This window comes from Trichechus manatus, unplaced genomic scaffold (assembly GCF_000243295.1).
Source record: "Trichechus manatus latirostris isolate Lorelei unplaced genomic scaffold, TriManLat1.0 scaffold00382, whole genome shotgun sequence".
Lineage (NCBI taxonomy): Eukaryota > Metazoa > Chordata > Mammalia > Sirenia > Trichechidae > Trichechus > Trichechus manatus.
The window spans coordinates 1-14,488 of NW_004444318.1; the positions used below are offsets into that span (position 1 = coordinate 1).

Genomic DNA, 14,488 nt, shown 5'->3' on the forward strand with positions numbered 1-14,488 from the left:
ATCCCTGAATAACTAAGGATGATGTTCTCAGATCTACAAGAATGAAGGTACCAAACGAATACAGGGAAGCCCAATGAAATACAGCAAATTCAGAGGAGGTCCACTTTCAATTGGCCACCTTCTCAAATAAATAGGATAGCCTCATTTTCACATTTTTGTTTTTACCTAGGTGTAAACAACAACAACTTCTTCATTAACTTCTACTCTTTATCAAAACCCTCAAGCAAAAACAATGGTAAAAGTGACTTGGTCCATATTCTTAAAAGAAAACAGACAACAACATTGGATTTTGATTATTTATGGCGTTAAGGACATGTGAACTTGGTTGGAGGCCCCATGAAAGAAGCTGTGCATGGAATCAGAGAGCAGAGCTACAGAAACTGGTTTACAGCAATTAGTTTTCATTAACATCCTCCTGGGAAGCTGAGGGTCTGTCCCAGAATCAGCCTCTGGGGCTAAAGAAACAGACAGATACTTGTTCTAAGGCACACATAGTCTTTCAGTTCAGATCAGGAACCCTGTAGGAGTAAAAGAAAAAGTTATCCCAGGTTGCTGACCCCTCTTTGTTTATGTCCCAGGGGAGAAAAATTATGGTAAGAGACTGAGTCTTAGCCTAATTAACAACAACAACAACAACAGCTTTTCTGGGCTTCCTTCACCAATGGAGCAAAATAATGCTTGTTTCCCACCCTCGCCCAAGGGCTGAGTTTGAAAGAGAAGTTCAGGCCCTGAGACTTCTCCTCACAATGTCCTAAACACAGTGTACCCAGGAGATGTCACAATGCAATGAAATGAATTAACATCTGTTTGCAACCCTCCCCCTGAAAAAAATGAAGCAGGAATATTACCTGTTTATCGAGATCCTTGTTGAACTAAAATGAAAGAAAGAAAGAGGATGTTTTCAGTCATGAAAAACACCTTAGATAATTAGATAAACTTTCCCATCCTCTCCCCCTCACCCCAATCCTGTCATCAGGAATTAAGACAGGGCTGGTTGGAGACTAACCCATCACTAAATGACACCCCCTGCAAAAGCCTGAGTACTGGAGACTTCCTGCATCTGGCTGAGATAAGATCCCAGTCTGGGGATTCCACTCTCCCTAAATGCCAGCTTAGCTCCTCAACCATCTGACTTCTGTGGTCTCCAGAATTCTCTGGGGCTGCTTTTCTGGCTCAGTCCCTTATCATGGAAGATGGATGAGAGAGACAGGGGAGGTTAAGTCTTAGCCAACTCCTGACGGTTCCTTACCTTTCTTGCTTCTCTTATGCATGAAGATACCCACTCCAAGGGTGATGAATCCCAGCACAAACCCCCCAACTCCGGTCAGCATTTTGTTTTTGGCAGAATCAGACTCTGCCTCTGGGAAGAAAAGAGCCCAGAATCAGTTTTAGCTGTATCTGAGTACCTCCTCAGGTCCTGTCTAAGATATTTGAGTCTGATGTAGAATACTGGCATGAGGACAGTGAGAGAGATACACTTTGGAGCAGGACTAAACTTGGACCCCTAAAGGACCCCCAAGTTCTGGAGCTTAGGGTGGGGGTGACTTCATCAAGGGGACAAACACTGATTTCTTGTAGCTGCCTCTCAAAATAACTCAGGAAAGGCTAAAAGGCTGAGGAAGAGAACCATTCTCATGTGTGAGGGTCATTCAGGAAGGTGTCTGAGTTCCCTATATTTTCTGACAAGGGGGAGACCTGTGAATCCTCAGAATTCCCTAGTCAGGGACAGGCAAGTCTCCACTGCCTCCAGCTCAGAACCACAGTCAGGGATTGTACAGGAGAAAGATGGGGTAGACGTGACTCAATGTACAGACACACAAGACAACATGAGGGGACCCCGAAGTCAGAACATCCCCTGCTCTGTAGAATGTGGGATCCAGTGGAGTTGTCAGGGAGTCACTCACTCCACTCCACGGTGACAGGACTATCCAGGCTGGGGTGCTCCACATGGCAGGTATAGACATCGCCCTGCTGGGGGGTCATTTCCAGCATCACCAAGATCTGGAAGGTCCAGTCTCCATTATGGACCAGATCGGTGGACACAATCCCAGCTGTTTCTTCATGTCCATTCCGGAACCACCGGATTTGAATGCTGCCTGGATAGAAATCTGTCACATGGCAGACAAGCAGGTTGTGGTGCTGTAGCGGCCCCCTCTTGGAAGGGGAGATGTTCACTTTAGGCTGGACTGTAAGCATGGAGAAAAACAAAAAAAAAGGTAATGGCATTTGAAATTATTATTTCTTAGACATTTTCATTATGGAATTTATTTGTAGATATTTACAATATAAATGACATAATCAGGCTAGTGAATAAGGGTAGTATGGAAAAGACAGAAGTAGACCTTCAAATGGAATATGCATGACTTTGAATTACATAATAAAGATTGAGAAGAACAGGAGAGAGACAAAATCAGCACCCTCTGGCAGACTTAGCAGAAATTTTAACTATAAGCCATTAACTAATAGTCTTTGGACAAAGAATGTTTAACCACCTATGAAACTACCTATCTTTTCGATGCTCTCTCGATGAAAAAGATGAAAATAATTTGTTGAAATTAAGATATGCTTGGACGATGATATTCTTTTGGTCTATCAATCTAATGAGTTTATTTAAAGGAAATGAAGTAAGTTTGACATGACTTATTCTTTAATGTATGTATTTTCTGATTTCCCTTACCAAAAAAAAGCAAATTTTCTATATTTATAGTAATATCCCCTAACCCAATATTCTGAGCACCTAGATGCTTGATTAGTAGGAATTCCAGCACTTTACCAAGTTCCTTCTCTGCAATTATGTCTTCTTGGGTTCCTTGAGGATTCTCACAAACAGTCAGGTATACTTGTACCTAAACCTCTCTAAACTTGATGTCCTCTCCTCTCCTTGTACAGCTCTGCTGCTCTTAGATCAATGTCCATACTGATGTCTGCTTCCTGTGATCTGCTAATACCCAATGCAGTTACTTGTTTTTGGCCTCTGCCATCTCTAGGGGCAGAAAAATTCCATCCACCCCTAGAGAAAGTCCATTCACAGAGATTTTCCTCATCACAGCTTCTCTGTCCTTAATAACTTAGTTTTCTGCTATCTCCCAGAGAACACAAATATCATGAGGTGGGGCTGGGTCAGGTTAAAGCACAGTCTTGAACTCTTCACACACCCATTGCTCCCACTGATATTTTGCCCTGTGCCCAAATTTGTCAAAACTGCCCAGCCTTCTTTACTCAAAGTGATTTTCTTTTAGGGACACCTTGTGTCTCACCCTACTTCAATCGCCTTTATACATTCACAGTCCATCAGACAGTTCAATGCTATCTGAATCCCAGTTGTGGATTAGGTTTAAGTTTGTTTCCATAGGACTCCTGGCCTCACGCAACCTGGGATATCCCTGGACATGTAGTTTAAGGTCCTAGAATATTCTACCATAGGTTCTTTGCCATGAGTACACAACCAACCTCAAGGCGGGCACTGGAGCTATCTAGAAGCCAAATGGTCTCATCTCTGATCCAGCTCAAAATACATTTCACAAAAGCAAAGGATTCCTATTTACTCTAAGATTCCTATTTACTCTAAGACCACCTTGTCTAATGCCCACAAAACATCTGCTCAATTACTTCTAGACCTTAATTGGGCATCCACATCAGAATTGCCACAACTCCCATTCCCCTTTCCTCACCCATCTCTCCAAGTTCTTCCCCGTTCTGATTCATGCCCTTATTACTATTTACAATGATAACAGTTTCTGACTTGATCTCCCTAACTCCAGTCTTTCCTTTCCCCAACTCATGTCACACTCTTCTGAAAACTCAGCCCTGACCGTGTCATTTTCCTAGATAAAAACATCTTCAGTGCCTGGCAACACTTATATGGCTCCACGCGAATAACTACGGAGCTAATTAAAATTACATGTTTCCAGACCTCACCATCCCCTGAATCTGAATCTATGGTCAGTAGGTTTGAGGAATCTGTGCTTAAAAAAGACGTCCAGGAGTTTCTGGTGAGCAGAGCTAGGTTGGGAACCCACTGGCCTAGAAGATAAACCCAAACTCTGTAGCCTGGCATCCAGAGCTCTCTGCAATCTAGCAGCTGGTTATCATTAAAGACAATGGTGCCATGCAGAATTTTTGTGTCCCTACAAATTATTGGTAAGGCCCTCAACGGTTTTTGCCAATCCTATTGTTTTGGGTACTTCTCTCACCTAATTACCTCTGCAACTTTCCTAAACACATGTCACTCTCCTAATTCCTAATCACTTTGTCCCCCATCTCAGTCTCAGCAGATGACCTTGCCTATCACTTTTCCAAAAAAAAAGGTGGTCAAAAGGTATAACCTTAGACAGCTTCTACCTGCTCCCACCCTTCATCCTTTCCCTTTTATCTGTGACAAGGGTCCTTGTTTTTGTTCGGTTTCCTCAGGTTGGTGTACCCAGTCTCCCCCTCTACAAGCTAACGGGAAGAAGTTAATGCTCTTCTCTCCCGTCCTTGAAAAGTCCTCTTGACCTTGCACACACCTCATCTCTCCTCTTCCCTCCACACTCAGGTTTCCTGAAAGAACAGTAGAATTCAGCTCAAAAGCTACTCTGTGCCAGCGCTGGGGAATCAAACAAGAATAAAATGTCATCTCAGCCTCTGACAAGCTTATGCTCCACCCTCACCCTCATCCCCTCCTTACTTCTCACCTCCCACTCACTTCTCAGCCCACTGTGGTCCAGCTCCTGCTCTCACTGCTGCAGTCATCCTGCCCACCCTCCCCATCCCAAGGTCTCCCTAATTCCCAAACCCACATTTCAAGTTGTATCTTCCTGATCTTCCTAAGTTTTTACCACTGTCTACTGTGCCCTTTAGGTCACCTCTCTACCTCAACTTCTATGACAGCTCTGTCTGGATTCTCCTAACACTCGTTGTTTACTTTTCAATCTCCTTCACAGGCTTTTCTCTCCTGGCCAACATCACAAACGTCAACGTTCCTGGGATTCAGTCCTGTGTTCTCTTCTCTTCTCACTGGATCTCCTCTCCCTACATAATCTTATCGGAATATCTTATCTGGTCCATACTCTTCTCACCCGCTCCAGACCGTTTACTGTAACTGTCCATTACACAGTCCACCTGGGTGTCCCTCAAGCATCTCAAACCCAACAGACTCCAAAGTCAACGCACTATCTTCCTCCAAAAGTGTTTCCTCTTTGCACTGCCTATTTTGCTTGGAGGTACCATCATCATCTTCCACAAAACAAACCTGGAAGATATCCTTGTCTCCTCACCTCCACAGTTCACCAACTGGTCCTGCCCTCTCTCCCCTGGACAAGTACTAAGCCTCCAGGCTGGTTCCCCTCCCTCCTCATCCGCAGCCCAAAGTCCTCTTTCCCGCTTGACCAAAGGCTCAACGTCCCCGAGGCGGCCCCGTTCGCCCACCATCTCTCCGCTGACCCCGCAGCCCCCCGAGAGCAGGGCCCGCGGACGGAGACCCTCCTGCCACCGACTCACCTCGGCGATTCAGGAGGACGGGCGCACCCAGCTCGTAGTTGTGTCTGCACAGCGTGTTCTTCTCCGCCCGTCTAATCTCCATGTAGTCCTTCTGGCTGTTCCAGGACTCGGCGACCCGCCGCCCCAGCTCCGTCACCGCCACGTACTCCCCCACCTCGCTGTCGAAGCGCAGGAACTCCTCCCGGTTATAGCTGTATGTGTTCACGTAGCGCTGCGTCCCGTTAAACGCGTAGCAGTCGTGCCGTGCCTGAACCATGTAATTCTCTGCGGGGAGAGGGGCGGTGCTGAGAGGGCGGGCCCTACTGCCGCGCACCCGCGGATCCCCGCGAGGCCCTCTGGGTGAGGAGAGCGGCCGCACCCGGGCCGCGTCCTCTCGCCTCGCCGCCCCTCGCGCCTCGCTCCGCCCTCCCGCCGGACTCAAACCCGAAGCGGCCCTGGGCCCCCGGGCCTGAGAGCGCCGACCCTGCGCGCCACGGTCTCCCCGTCCTAGTGCCTCCAAGCCCAGTAGCCGTGTTTTGTAGTCGTGGTGTTCCCCTCCTCTCTTCCTTACATGTGTTAACTGTACACGTACAAGGTACTGACTATACTCCCCGAATCTCCCCGCCTCGCGGTTGGGTTTTAAAATAAATTTTTCCCCCCTAATAGTTGATTTACGTGACGTTAGACCGATTAGAACCTTTCCGACCTCTGTCTTCTCACCCACAAAATGAGAGAATTTAATGAATATAATGTGATTCAATGAGAAGAGGTGATTGATTAGGTGATGTTTAGAGAGGTGTGGACATACTGAGGAGAAGGTAGTCAATTCTGCTAGCAGCTGGAGGAGGAGAGGGAGATTAGAGCTTCCGAGGGAGGTGATAGTTCATCGGGGGTCACAGCAGAATCTCACTAGAGGGAGCAGTGGGGAGACGCTCTCAGGCAGAGGGTCGCCAGGGCAGAAGGGGCTGGGGAAAACGGAGAGTGGTGCGGTCTCTCTATCTGAGCTCTTTCCTGACATTGTCATCCTGGTGACAATCTTGGTTCAAATGTCACCTCCTCCACGAAGCGTCTCCTCACTTCTCTCTCTGTTCCACAGTTAGGTGCTCTCTCTTGTGTACTGTTACATCTTGTATATACCTCAATTTTCCTCTTGTGTTGTACGCAGGAAATAAAGATAAATTTCTTAAAGTTTGGCATGAGAAAGACTTCCTAGCCTCAATGTTAATGTGTCTTTTCATTTTTCAAATGTGGCTTCAGGGAGAAATGTGAGATGTACATTAATCAATGAAAACCATCACAACATCCAGAGACCCTGGGGATAACATCATTATTCCTAGAGGTATCGACGATGTCATTTTTAATATAAAGACCACATGCTGGTCTTCTTAAGGAGTGCCGCCAGCAGCGTTTTAGCAGGTGCAAATCTGCACAGAAGTAAAGATGATCAAGCACATTTGTGTTTGCTTTTGTCTCAGTCTCTTTGGACCTGGTCTGTTCTTGGTCACGTTAGCGAAATTAAGGTGGTGTGACTGTTATCACATCTGTTTCATCCTCTTCAAGTTAACTTCTTAAGGAAAATATCTACAGTCTATTTTTCTATATACAGTATCTAATACAGTGTTCAGTAAGTATTTGTGTATCAGTGAATAAATAAACAACTAAAATGAACTATGTGTCTGAAACATAAGAGGGAACTCTAAAATGTTTGTTAAAAGTGTTTTTAGATAGATCTGTTACTTCATGAAAAATAATATCACACATTTAAATACCAGATCCAATTTATCACACAACTTCTGAGACCGCATTTAATGAGTGGTGGGGCTGCAAATGTGTCTTTAAAAAGGATGCTCACTTGCTTTTCACTGTGTCAAGGGAGGACTGAATTAGAGGAAATGGGAAAGACTGAACCCAAACATGAGGAGCCCGAAACACCAGATGAAGCTCCGCAGCCAACTCGCCTTAAGTATTGGGGAGCCTTCCTCATTATTAGGAGCCTTCCTATTATTAGGTCTGGTGTTTCCAGGAGAAAGAAGGGGTGGTTGTGGGGTGACATGGATGCTACCACTGTCATCATAGTGATGGCTGTAATAAAACTGGTTCACGTGCTAACTTCGGTTCTACCTCACTGCTTCATGTGCCCCCAACCAGAAGCTGCACAACTGGTGGGACTAGCCTCAGGGGCCACCATAAAAGCCTCTTATCTGCAGTATCAGTGCTAAGGCGAAATCCTAATTCTTGGCCCAGAGAGCCCGTCCCGCTCATCTCCTGGTGCCCAGTGCCCCAGCCCCTTGAGCCCCCAACTCCCTCAGACTAGGAGTCTTTCTGTCTCTGCCAATCACCGCCCCTTCCCACCCAATGGCCCCAGCTCCGAATGTGTTTCCCGTAATCTTAATAGGTTATTCCTCTTTTTCCTTCCCCATTTATCAATCAGGGAACATTACTGTCAGTCTAGAAAAGTAACTTCGAAATTTTTTTATAAAAGCAATATTCATTTTTGTTTTCAGATGCAATCTTACTTGCAAAATAGACATAAATGATGAGTGTGTTCTCTGGGCAATTTAAAATTTTCATTTTTTATGTGTGTATGAGGAGCCTTGATGGCACAGTGGTTAAATGCTTAGCTGCTAACCAAAAGGTCAGTGATTGGAACCCACCAGCCACTCCGCAGAAAAAAGATGTGGCAGTCTGCTTCCATAAAGATTACAGCCTTAGGAACCCTATGGGGCAGTTCTACTCTGTTCAATAGGGTTGCTATGAGTCGGAATCAACTCGACTGCAATGGTTTTTTGGGGGGTATGTGTGTATGAGAAACTTACACTGTTTGTGGAACCCTCGAAGAAACTCTGAGTTGCACAGAGCACAGTTGAAAAGTACTGATTTATGTAAAATTATCTCTCATTCAAAACAGGAGATATTTTTAAAAATAATTATAGGAGGATATAACGGAGGCAATATGATGTGAGAAAAATGACACATTACAGATATGGTTTCAAGTCCCAGCTTACCACTTACTACTATATGATCAGAAACAGCAAGTTACAACCTCTCTAAGTCTCCATTTCTTGAAATGTAAAATAGCACTACTACTGTTTACTGCTCTGACACTTAGGTAAGTTAACTTACGTAAAGCACGTAGCATTGTATCTGACACTGCTCCATGTACGTTAGTCCCTTCCCCTTTTCAATGTATGGTCTCTTTAAATATGTGCAAAATTCTAAGGGAACACCTAGGAGGGAGGGACCAGTTCAGCCCACGTCCTACTGGAAAATCGCAAGCGGAGCTGCCATTTGGACCAGACCTTAATGGTTGAAAAGCTTTTGTTGAACATCTGCTGACTAGATCTTCCTTTTTCTAATGCTTTTACTCAGGGCATAAAAATGACAAAAAGAGTAAGAATATGAAGACTCAAATCTACAATGAGCTTCTCCAACTGCCCAGCTGGTGAGACAGGGAGGACTTGGCACTGTGGCCCTAAGACCCTGGGATAGTCAGTTTGGTGATGAGGGAACCTCATTCATAAAAGCTCATTTTTAAAGTCTGCCAGAGCTAAAAAGACGTTGCCTCCATAAGTTTGGTTTTTTGAGCCCCCATCTGCTACATCATCACTTCATACTCAATAGGGGTCATCTCGACTAAGCTCTTCTCCTCTGGTCCCCTTCAATCTAAAGGCTGTCCTCTCATGCCTTTTCTCTTCTGCCCTGTTTGAGGCTGGCGGTTGGAATAGTGTGAAGGGAATTGTAGAAACTTCCCTGCCTACTCTATCCACATTCCCATGTGACTTCAGCTCCTCCTGCAGGTTTTTACTGAGCATATGTTCTGGTAACCTACCCTCAATCCCTTTCACATACCCACACATTCCTCTCCACTACTTCTCTCTCCCACTGTCATAGGCACCACTCTGTTCTCTGTTCATTCCACCTATGGGATGACCATGACTCCCACCACTGCCCATTATTCTACAGATCAGCACTTCCTATGGGATCCAGGTACTGCCGCCCCTCATCTCCTGTTGAACATTATTCACTGTCATCCGACCACATCTTCAGGCTCCTCTTTTCCCAGCCTCATCCCTCTCTAATTCTCAGAATTCTGAAGGTACAGGCTGCGCAGCTGAGCTGTCCTGCTTAGTTCCCAGCACTTCTCTGTGACTAACATCTGCTAGGTTCCCTCCCATTTCAGCAAATAGGTCCAATGGAAAAGAGAGTGGCCTCGGGGCTTGAAGGCTGTACTCAGGAGATTCAAATGAAAACAGTATGTCTTAGGGAGGGGTGCAGAGAGGTCTAAAGGAGGATCTATGAAAGAAAAAGTGGGAGTTAGTGAGAAACCAAGACGACCCACCTTCTAACCCTAATTCTCATGGTGTTGGGTGTAAATGTGGACTAGAAAGTTAAGAAGTGCCCTGAGAGATAAAGAATCCTAGCAGATGTAATATTAAACTAGCCACAGTGAGAGAGCATGAGGAAGAAGTCTCTCCCTTGTTACTCCTTCCTTGGCCCTCTAGTGACCTACCCTCAATCCCTTTCATATATCTGCAAAATCTCATTTCATTCTTCCTACAAATCTCAACCAGTCCTAAGAATACTCCGATCAAGTCCTGTAAAGTTTGGGAGAATGACCTTCAACTAGAATGTGGCCAGGGGCTGGCACCACAGACTGTCTCTCCACCCTCCTCCCCCTCCTGTCATCACTGTCCAAGGAGTGCGGGCTCCTGCTGTGCCCTAGAGAATGAAGGCCCTCTCCCTGAGCGCTGAATTAGCAGGGTTGTCATGAGAGCCTGGGCATTCCAGCCAGTGGCTCTCTATATGAGTCCCCTCAATGTTCTGATGCAGAAGGGAAGATGCCTGAGAGGCTGACCTCCTTCTAGAAATCATGTCCCTCCAAATCCCAGACCTCTAGTCTCCATTTCCCACAGCAGACAACCATACCGACCCCTTAGCAGCATCTCCTCTTCCCTGCTCACTGTGCCTGTGTCCCTGGGAAAGAGGATAGGCCTGCAGGAGAGCATCAAAGGGTGAGCCCGATTCTCTAGCTAGGAAGGAAATACCCTGAGCTATGACAGGCACCCCCATAGCTTGTCTCAGAGTCTGGGTCCTTACAGGAAAAGGCCCCTGGGAGTTGAGTTAGGCTCTTGCTGCTCTGCACTTACCTGGAGTAGCCCTGCCCTGGACCATGGGATTGCTCAGCACCATCAGTAACACTGTCACAGCTGCTGTCCAGGGGGCCTCGGAGACATGCAGGACCATCATGGAGCTGGAAAAGGTTGGGGAGATGGAGAGTGTTGCCGTCGGGGAAAGACTCACTCACTAAATGGAGCCCCTTTCTGAAATATCAGAGACCATGAACCAAAACTGTTTCCTACATCCCCTGGGATTGGACAGACTCTGAGAAAGGAGCCAATGAGCACTGAGCTTGATATGACTCATCACTCACTGGGCAGAAGCTTAGTATGAAAGGTCTGACAATTTAAAGTGTATGATGCACTTAATATGATAGATAGAGGACAGTGATACTCATCTTGAGCAATTGGACAGGTCATGAGGGTTTGGAAGATTATGTGGTTTATTTTCTCTGAAGCAGATCTCAAATATTCTGGTGGCTCACCCATGGAGATTATCAATCCCCCCAACCCTGTCACCCCTCATTCCCACATAACGTAGTCTGGGGTGGAGCAAGTATAGTCTCAGTTTTTAAAAGGTCATTCAGTGGCATAATTTATAGAGAGATTAGACCACCTACCCCAGAACTCAACATGAGTCCTTGAGTCTGTCTATCTTCCTCTGCTCAAGGGGTATTTAGGATTAGTTCCCACCCATATTCTCTTTCTCCCAGAGGTCTTTTAGTCCTGAAAAGTGCAGGGAATTTAGGGTCCTTACATAGGACTGTGATCAGGATCAGCATGGCCCAGTCCAGGGACCTTACATATGGGAGCAAGGACATGCCAGCTATACTACCGAGTAAGTATGTAACTTCAAGGACATTACCACTCTGGACTTCAATTTCTTCATCTTTGGTAAGAAGACAATAAAAACCTGTCTTTACAGCAATGTTCAGAAGGTCAATTGAGATAAACAGATCTGAAAATGCTTTGGAAAAGCAAAGTCCATAGAGAATATAAATAGATCAGTAAATGAGGAAGAAAATGAAAAAAAAAAATCATCAGAGACCCTGTTGTTGTTGTTAGTTGCCATTGAGTCAATTCTGAGGCACCTCTGGGTGGATTTGAACCACCAGCCTTTTTGTTAGTAGTCTAGCGCTTATCCATTTGCACCACCCAGGGGCTCCTTCCTCCTCCAAACCGTCTGATTCTGATGTGTTTACAGTGAATACTTTACAGACTTTCAAAGAACATTACTGTCTGTTCTATAAACTTATAAATGTGATCTGGTGGGACCACAAAATCTAATAAAATGTCAAACCAGCATCGTTTATTAATAGAGCTATTAAGAGGTAAATAAAATGGTAGCATACAAAAAAAGAATTACATAGCATAGTGTGTCTGTTAAGATGAGGAATCCGTACAGCATTGTACCAGGAAAAAGCTCAGGTTCTGCAGTAAAACTGGCTGAGTTTGACTCCTCTTTATCTCACTTACTTGCTACAAATAATCTGAGTCCTTAGACCCTCAGTGTCTCAGGTAATTTGTTTTTTAAACGGACATTAATAATACTTACCTCTTCTGTTTGATGTGAGTAGTATAATACTTGTGAAGCACTAAAAGCAGCATCTGGCACATACTAATTTGCTAATACTTATTACTTACTATTAATGTAAGGCTACCACAAAACAAGAAAAATTGATAGAATATATTTCATTATAACATTACATGTTCTGTGACCTTATCCATGAAACCAAAGAAGTATTTCAAAGTAAAAATCTTTAAAATAAGAATAGAAAAGTAATTCTTTCATTGTGGTAAGGAGAATATAAAACAAAGAATGAAAATTACATGTAATAGGCAAGTATTAGAGAAATCCCACTTAAAAACAAGATCAAAATAAGAGTGCCCATTGTTACCATATTTAATGATGAATTGGACACTTATTGACAATGAAATAAAAGGAACTAGCAATTTTAAGAGAAAAAATTAACATTTTGAGGCAGTTTACATACTTGAAAAAACTTAAATAATAAGAAATATGAATCAATAGTAATAAGAATTATCTGGAAATTCTATTAACAAAAATAACCAGAAATAGGAAGATACTCAAAGATCATATCTCTAAATGAAACTATAAAACTTTTCCATAAAGAATTAAATAGAAAGAGGAATATTTCAGGCAGGTGGACAGAAAGATTAATTATATTCCTTGCTACATAATGCCTTTGTACCTAAATGCCAACAGAATATTTTTGTAAATGTGATGAAATAATTTGAATGTTAATTTAGAAAAAATAATGGATAAAACTGTCAAAAATAATCTGAATAGCAACAATGTGAATGTGGAACGAATGAAGGAAGGTTAATTCTATCATATAACAGAACATAATATAGAACAACTGCCATCAGAAGAATGTTTGTATGACTTATCTTTTCAAGTCTCTTTCTCAAATCCTGAAAATAAACTATGAATTGGAGATCCCTGGAACATATTGGCCCTTAAAAATCCCCCTTTCTCTCCAGCCCCTTTCAGTATTCTCTTTACCCAGCAACAGAGAATGTCAGCTCTATAATTTCTCTCATTGGTTGAGCCTAGCCAAGCTGTTTTCTCTCCACCCCTTTTGGCCATTTTAGAGTAATACAAGTCTACAATTTCAGAGCTCTTGCCACTCTACCCCAGTTCCTCTTCACTGTTTCTGTGCTTAGAGTGGTCATTATACCTCACAACGTGCATCCTGAAGAGAGAATGTTCCAGATCAAAGATATAATCCTGAGAGCCCTCGCCCTGACTTCCCTGCTGAGTCTCCAAAGAGCTGGAGCTATCAAGGGTGAGTGTTCAGGAGAATGAGAGAACAGGGCAGTGAGGGTGGGGACAAGTTACCAAGTTGCTTTAGAAATTAGAGATTTCAGGAAGCCATTGATCTATTTTCCTCCCTGTCCTTTCTCTCTCTTCTTTATTCCCTTGAGTGAGGTCCCCCTTTGCTCCCTTTCACTCTAATGATAATGACAATAATAGCAGCCACCATTTACTAGACATCTACTTACTATCTTTCCTTATATACTGCTCACAAGAACCTTCAAAGAAGATATTATCACCTCCATTTTAAACATGAAAAATTGAAGCTCAAAAAGATGAGTTCATTTTCCAAGGTTACAAACCAAGTCAAAGAGCCAAGGTTTAAACCAGGCCCAATTCTGATGATCATACCCTTCGCATTTCCCAGGTTTCAGCACCCAGTGACTTTCTAACTGAACCCTTCAGGGATACCGTGGCCCTCATAACTCTCCTGGATCCCTAGCCTCTGCTTCTAGTGGCCCATGAGGGCCTCCCAGCCAAGTGCTCTGTGTGTTGGGTCCTAAGAGAGAAAATGCTAAGAGTGATACTGTGTTCCTCCCTCTCTCCCAGGATCCTAGGGCCTCCCCAGAATCTTTGTAGGTGGTTCAAATGCTTTCTTCTCATAAGCAGCTGTGTCTATGTTTTTGTTAACCTTGTAATTTGAATCCTAAGTGAACCAGGGGATTATTGCTGCATTGAGAAGCCTAGACTTCAGACAAACACCAAGGTTTATCCAGGGACATCATAGTGAATGCTCTTTCTCTACAGCCCTGATGTCAGGGAGCATCAAATCTGTGAGTCATATTGCCATCCAAAAATCTAGTGTTGTAAATGAGTAGAGTTCTTAATATAAAAGCAAATTCCCACAAGATGCAAAGTATGGCCTCCATACAGTTTTATTTAAGATATGGGATCTGGGGGTGGGTAGAAGGGAAAAAGAGATGAGACTAGGGAGAAACAGAAGTACCTATTGTCCTGAAGCTGGTGATAGGGAACCCAAGGTTGAGTCAGGATATTGTTGATGTGTTGTGAGATTGTTAACCATTGTCATAGGGCAACATTTGTAGTAACTGTTAAATGAGAGACTATTTTGTTC

General features: G+C 44.0%; 2 protein-coding genes across 3 annotated transcripts in view; one reads left to right on the forward strand and one right to left on the reverse strand.

Moving 5' to 3' along the window:
• Positions 1–282: 282 nt before the first annotated feature.
• LOC101342567 (HLA class II histocompatibility antigen, DP beta 1 chain) lies at positions 283–10,787 on the reverse strand. Its single transcript, XM_012559904.2, has 6 exons — positions 10,605–10,787; positions 5,479–5,742; positions 1,905–2,186; positions 1,250–1,360; positions 849–872; positions 283–518 (listed from the first exon to the last, which is right to left on the reverse strand). Exons 1-5 carry the CDS (start codon positions 10,702–10,704, stop codon positions 853–855), a joined length of 777 nt encoding a protein of 258 aa, XP_012415358.2. The 5' UTR covers positions 10,705–10,787; the 3' UTR covers positions 283–518; positions 849–852.
• A 2,207-nt stretch (positions 10,788–12,994) lies between these two features.
• Positions 12,995–14,488, forward strand: part of LOC101342817 (HLA class II histocompatibility antigen, DP alpha 1 chain) — a 7,528-nt gene continuing 6,034 nt past the window's right edge. The window contains exon 1 of one of the 2 annotated variants that reach the window (XM_023725734.1): positions 12,995–13,360. In XM_023725734.1, coding sequence (XP_023581502.1) covers positions 13,303–13,360 — 58 coding nt within the window. In that variant the 5' untranslated portion in view covers positions 12,995–13,302. Of the gene's footprint in view, positions 13,385–14,488 lie in introns of both variants that reach the window. The other variant, XM_012559906.2, reaches the window with a different exon arrangement.

Coding starts and splice junctions, on each gene's coding strand:
- LOC101342567 (XM_012559904.2), bottom strand. CDS start 10,704: ATGATGGTCCTGCATGTCTCCGAGGCCCCCTGGACAGCAGCTGTGACA. Junction 2,187..5,478: donor CGTCCTCCTGAATCGCCGAG/GTGAGTCGGTGG, acceptor CCATGCTTACAG/TCCAGCCTAAAGTGAACATC. Junction 1,361..1,904: donor TCCTGTCACCGTGGAGTGGA/GTGAGTGACTCC, acceptor TTTTCTTCCCAG/AGGCAGAGTCTGATTCTGCC.